Raw genomic sequence first — 6431 nt, 5'->3', positions numbered from 1 at the left:
GTGTCTATGTGGCATGTGAATGCTCTTTGCTGAGAGTGAGTGAATTCTTTATATATATATGGTTCACTGGTTGTTGAATTTTATGTGTGTGGAACTTCTCTCAAATTTTGTTTATGTGAGGGCATGTGACTCAGAAAGAAAAAGTGAGTCTTCACTTTTGTTAGAGTAATTAGAGTTGGTACAAGTGTGTCTGGGCATAAGAGTCTGCATCTAAGATATGATTGTGCATGCTTAGGTCAATCTTTGATAATAGCAGGTGTGACATAAATTGGGGCAATGCATTGAGCAGTTAGGCCTAGAAGTGTGGTTTAGTTGCTCGAGGACGAGCAAAGATTTAAGTGTGGGGTGTTGATAATAGGTGAATTTGACTATAATCACACCGTAAATAATCACCTTTTTGTGTAGTTTTAATGCTAAAAGTGATGACAAAATGCTCTTATTAGTGTTTTTCATGATTTGTAGGTGATATATGTATAAGGAAGGCTAAGGAGCAGTTTTGGAGTTAAAAGTTGATGAAAAAGAGGCCAGCTGTGAAATTCCCCAAGTAAACCACGCAAAACAGGCCTGAAGATCAGAGCACTGGTTTGACCGCGGTTCCACCGCGACCGCGGTAGAACCGCGGTGGAAGACGGCTGCGGATAAATTCAGAATCAGAGAAGGCGTTTGACCGCGGTTCGACCGCGACAGCGACAGAACCGCGGCGGAACAGAAAACTTCAGGGACTAAAGTGTAAAACACGGAATATTTAGACCTAAACCCTATTTAAAACACTAGACTTCGCCCAAGAGAGAGGCATGTATTGATTTTTAAGGTTTCTTAGCAAGGAAAACCATTGTGAGAGAATACTCTAAACATCTTTCTTCTTTTCTTTTGATTTTTATGATGAATTTAATCTTAGTTTATCTCCCATAGCCATGAGTAGCTAAATTCCTTGTCTAAGGCTTTGATGAAACCTATTGAGTGATGAACTTCTTGTTTATGTGAATACAAATTGCTAGTTTAATCTCTATTTGTTCAACTTCGTGTTCGTTGTAGTTAATTGACAGGATCCTCAATTAGCTGTGCCTATTTAGTGTGCATAACTTGGAAAAGAGTGCATATTTAGGGTATTGTTGAACAACACCAATCCTAGATTATTAGAGGAATCTATAATTGTAGGTTTAAAGGCGGGATTAGGGATAACGAAGCCTTGGGTGTAATCTAAAGTGAATTGTGCTAAATAAAGTAAGCTAGTGTATCTCGGGAGAGTGCAATAGTAGATTACTGTGATTACTCGGGAGAGATTTGCGGTAAGATTAGTGTTCATGATTGATAGAGATGTGTGGGTAAATTTGTATGAGCATAAACAGAAGGGATTCCATCAATAGGGGAAATCATTGCCTTAGCTTTTCCTCATAATTGTTTACAACCTTATTAATTTAGTTACAGCCATTTAGTTACTTGCAAGCTAGTTGTTAAAGAACACTCAACTGAGAATTTGAATATTTGGGAAGCTGGTTCTGAAGAATTAGTGGGTCTGAAGGTAGTGGTTGATAGATTAACTCTCTGTGGATTCGACTCTGGGCGTAATACTCGGGTTATATTTGCAACATCCGCAGAGTCCTTTTTATAAGGCATAGTTGGACGTGATCAAATAACAATATAGAAATTTTTGCTAATTGTCTATACATTTTTTTATTTGATGTCCCGAAGGAACTATTACACTCATATTGCACATCTAATTCAATATAAAACATTACACAAATTTAGCTCAAAACTTAGTTCTCGGGTATTTGCAAAATTTAATAAAGTAGTCGTGTAAAATTATGCATCAACTATATTTTCTTGCACGATAAACCAAGTATTGTACTATCCAATCTTAAATTATTTGTCGTATTTTTATGTTATACGCCTTTAAAAAAAAATTAGAAAGTATTTTTAATTATTTTACCTTTATTTATGTCTTATTGGTATTTAAACAATCATGATATTACCCCACAATTAAGGTGTTTGTAGTTTTAAAGAATCATTACTATTTAGGATAAAATTAAAAAAGAATTATAATTGTCTTGAACTTCTAAACTGACAAATAATTTGTGATAATTATTTTTATAAATCACGACAAATAATTTAAAACAAAGGGATTATGACTAAACGAACCCGTATTAAATATGAGGAGTCAACACATCGATGATGACTAAGTCAAAATGGCAAAATTCCAATCACGACTCATGTTAAGACAAGTCGGATATCACTTAGTTTAACTCAACAATTCTATTTTTTTTTTTTTTTTTTTGGTTTACCATTAGTGTTTGATATCTGTATTAGGATCCAGAAAATCCAAATGTACATCGTGTAAGACCATTAAATAGCTAACGCTCCCTATTAGATTTTTTCTAATTTAGAGCTCGAACTCAAAATATTAAATGAAAAGTGAAGGGATCATATCTAGCTATTCAACTATAATCATTTGAACATATAATTCAAGTATTAACAAAAGAGAAAAATCATACTAAAATAAAGAAACACGGAGTAGAAAGTTTCTTAGCTATCACGATCACGCTGTGAGCGTTTTTGAATCGTCAAAATTGACTAGACCAATTATTTATTAGACCAGACTTGTCTCATAGAAATATCATATATTTAGTCAAATACTCCACTTTCTTTTATCCAAACCAAGAATTCTCAGCTCCCTCATTTCTTCATTTCTGAAATCATTATGAATTCTTCAACAAGTTCAAGTGATCAATACCACAAGTTTTCATCTTCATATGGCGACGAAACTCCGCCGCCGCAGACCGGTGTTCCGGTCAGCTCTAAAGGCCAGTTGTACGTGGAGTCCGTCGATCCGCCGCTGGCCATGTATCGGAAAAAGAGGAATCATGTTCCATGGTCAACTGGTTTATGTGACTGTATGTCCGACCCCAAGAATTGTAAGTTCATATGATATTTAAATTACTGTTTTTTTCGTGTTTGTTACTTCCTTTGTTTCAATTTGGTGACATTTTTGGCTATCGAAATAAAAACAATATGAACTTTGACAAATATTTTAAAATGTAGTAGTTTCATTAGACATGATTATATTGCAACTTATATATCTTTTTTTTTTATAATTTTTGAATATATAATTTTAGTTTTAACATATTTGTATTGGTCAAAATCTGACCACCACGGTCGGACTGACCGACGCCCCACTCACGGACTGCAAAGTAAAGAAGATCGACACGGAGTGTTCCGTATCCTGCCCTCACGACTTTCGTCGAAGCAGTAACGGACGACCTCCAGCAAACGACCGATGAACGTGAGACATAGAAGAAGCGTCGGATAAGCCACATAGCCGGAGATCCAGGGCTGTATATATAGGATGGTAAAAAATCTCACAGGAGGGGGGGCTTCTTCGAGGGAAAATATCTCTCATATTCTCCATCTGCCTCCTCTCTGTAACTAGGAAATACAGAAAAATGAGTGAAATGATCCTGAGCGATCGATGTAATCAGTAATAAGTTCTATTCCATTGATAAGTGAGAACAATATTAAGAAGTTTCAATGAGATCGTTTATCTTCACTTCTCTTCGTATGCAATTCTTTCTCTAGTTCATTGATCTGGAATTCATTATGAATGATTAAGATTTACCCCTTCATTTTCTTTGATTGATTTGTTCAAAAAGGTTGTAATATCTTTTTGCCCAAATAATATTGAGTTGATCTAATCCAATTTAACTTTAAAAATTAGTCAAATTGAGACGGATGGAGTAAATATAATTAATAAAATATATTACGATTTACTTTGTTAAATTTGGAATTATGGGGTCATGAGTTCTTTTTTTCTGTTTGTTTGATCAGGTTGCGTAACTTTCTGGTGTCCATGCATCACTTTTGGACAGATAGCTGAGATCATTGACAAGGGTTCTAATTGTAAGTATTTCATTTATCTTTTTATTTTTTGTTTTGATGTTTATTCGTTTGAATACTGAGGTTTTATTTAAAAGATAAAAATTGAAAGTACGAAGAATAAGTGTGTTGACCAATTCTTAAATTGTTTTTTTTTTTTTTTTTTTTAATTTCTCCAGTCTTATCCTTATCATTAAGTACCTATTTCTCAATCACTGATTTATTGAAAAGATTTTACTTACCATTAATAACGGTAATTTAGTAAATTAATTTTTAATATAAATGTTTTCTTAAGAGTGTAAAGTCAATACAGGACTAATAAAATAGAAAGGAACCTAATACAAAACACTAAATTCAACTGTACTTGAACTTGCAAGAAACTAGCCTGACCATAAACATTAATTCGCACCATTTTTAATAATAATAATAATACTTTATATTTATATAACAATAATAACAGAACCAGTATAGTTCCACAAGTAGGGTATGTGGAGGATAGTTATGCATTAGTATTTAAATAAAGATTTAAAATCATGAATCTTGAGTTTCTATAAATCACCAGGGGTGGAGTTCGATCGAACCCAGTAGCTTTGGCCTACACCGTATATTATCATAAGAATTCCGTTAAATATGTACTAATTATTAATCAAAACCCAATGACTTAAAAATATTAAAATCAATCCTGACCCTGCCGGCTGTAAACTACTTACTGCTTTCACCTTGAACTATATATACATGTAATTGAAATTTACTAAGCATATACTTCTATACCACATTTATACCATCTTCAGAAAATAGCAGTGGTATAGTATTACTTTAAAATCGTGAATTTATTAATCTTCTGTCTTCCATATACTAATTAATATAATTTTTTGCTTCATATTGCAGCTTGTGGAATAAGTGGAGCACTATACGCAATAATAATATGTGTGACTGGTTGTCCATGTTTTTACTCTTGTTTCTATCGTTCCAAGATGAGACAACAATACTTATTGAAAGAAAGCCCTTGTGGTGATTGCTTGGTCCACTGTTTCTGTGAAGCTTGTGCCTTATGTCAAGAGTATCGAGAGCTCAAAAATCGTGGAGTTGATATGTCCATTGGTAAACACAATTACTCCCTTTGTTTCAATTCATTTGTTTTAATTTGATTTTTGAAACTTATGATCGTTAAAAAATCATAGCATTTGTGTCGTTATAAAAGTTTCGCATTAAAAAAATATAGTGGCGGATTTGTGTATTGAGGTGTGGGTACTGAAGCACCCATTGGGTTTGCGAAATTGTGTTATGTATTCATAGATAATACTTAAAAATTTAAATAATTGACCAGGAGCACTTACTATGATCATGTTTGATCACAGTAAATTCACATTAAAATCAGTAAAGTACCCACAACTTATAAACCCCGGATCCGCCACTGAGAAAATATATGAATGTGCTAATTTTTTTAAAACATACGAATAAAAAAATAGTGTCAATCTTTTTAAAACGTTGGGAATTTAATCCATGTCTCTAAGGTACCAATTCAAAATTGTCTTTTTATTAACTCTGTGTATTTTTTATGAACAGGTTGGCATGGAAATGTGGAGAGGCAAAATCGTGGACTGATTATGCCACCAACAGTTGAAGGAGGAATGAGTAGATAGAGGAATGTGAAATGCCAGAGAGGGTTCAATAGGGATTTGTAATCTAATATATTAAGTGAATATTATAGGGAAGGGATTGTGAGTGCTAAGATTTGTAATATAATGTTGTACATGTTTATTAATGCTAGTGACTTTGTGACATACTTTGTATTCAATTGCAATTACTAAATCTTTACAGCGTGTATTATATACTCCCTCCGGTCCAAAATAAGTAATTTTTTGGCCTTTTTCTTGTGGTCCAAATAAGTGATTTTTCCAGATTTCAAGAATGAATTAATTATTTTTTTCCTACATTGTCCTTGGAGTAAATAGTGTTGGAATATGTGTTAGGAGTGTTTATGTGAGATAGTAAAGGTTAATATGGTCAATTCTATTGCTAATTAATGCTAAACGGTGAATTTCTTAATCTGTGTGAAAACATCCAAAAAAATCACTTATTTTGAATCGGAGGGAGCAATAAGTACAGTACTTAATAAAACCTAATTACTGTGTCGTCCTCCACTTCTCTACCCCATCCAGCACTTCTTTCCCCTTTTCGGTAAAATGTTTTTTAACAATTTCGTTGAATCTTTAGACCACTGATAGTACAGTGCTGACTCTTAATTACTCTACTGAGTCCTTTTTAATTAGCCGTCGTTTAAGGCTTCAACAGACCCAATAAGAAAATTATTTAATAATATTAATCATAGGAATATCTAGTCGTGGAAAAATTCATCTTGTATCCCGGACTTGCCAGTTTAATCGCTTGTCTTATGTAGACGTGCCTTCTTAGGGATCGCTCAGCTTGTGAACAAGTTCTGCTATAATTGTAATGTGAGAATTATTATATATAAATTAATAACAAGATTGTTTAGAGGATATATACTTTTGCATGTAGATGTTTGGTTTTTGGATTAAAAATTAAATATACGGGATATA

General features: G+C 33.3%; 1 protein-coding gene across 1 annotated transcript; it reads left to right on the top strand.

The window, feature by feature from the left end:
• Positions 1 to 2622: 2622 nt before the first annotated feature.
• LOC109236650 (protein PLANT CADMIUM RESISTANCE 2-like) lies at positions 2623 to 5704 on the top strand. Its single transcript, XM_019402841.1, has 4 exons — positions 2623 to 2912; positions 3823 to 3894; positions 4759 to 4971; positions 5437 to 5704. The coding sequence occupies exons 1-4, from the start codon at positions 2699 to 2701 to the stop codon at positions 5511 to 5513; spliced, it is 576 nt and encodes a 191-aa protein (XP_019258386.1). The 5' UTR covers positions 2623 to 2698; the 3' UTR covers positions 5514 to 5704.
• Positions 5705 to 6431: the final 727 nt, after the last annotated feature.

The sequence above is a fragment of the Nicotiana attenuata genome, unplaced genomic scaffold (assembly GCF_001879085.1).
Source record: "Nicotiana attenuata strain UT unplaced genomic scaffold, NIATTr2, whole genome shotgun sequence".
Taxonomy (NCBI): Eukaryota; Viridiplantae; Streptophyta; class Magnoliopsida; order Solanales; family Solanaceae; genus Nicotiana; species Nicotiana attenuata.
Note: the sequence above shows the minus strand (reverse complement) of the source record. Positions and strands in the feature narration are given on the sequence as shown.

What these genes read in the sequence shown, in the direction of transcription:
- LOC109236650 (XM_019402841.1), top strand. Translation starts at nt 2,699, where the DNA reads ATGAATTCTTCAACAAGTTCAAGTGATCAATACCACAAGTTTTCATCT. An exon ending in CATTGACAAGGGTTCTAATT is followed by an intron (nt 3,895 to 4,758) that starts GTAAGTATTTCA and finishes TTCATATTGCAG; the next exon opens with CTTGTGGAATAAGTGGAGCA. An exon ending in TGGAGTTGATATGTCCATTG is followed by an intron (nt 4,972 to 5,436) that starts GTAAACACAATT and finishes TTTTATGAACAG; the next exon opens with GTTGGCATGGAAATGTGGAG.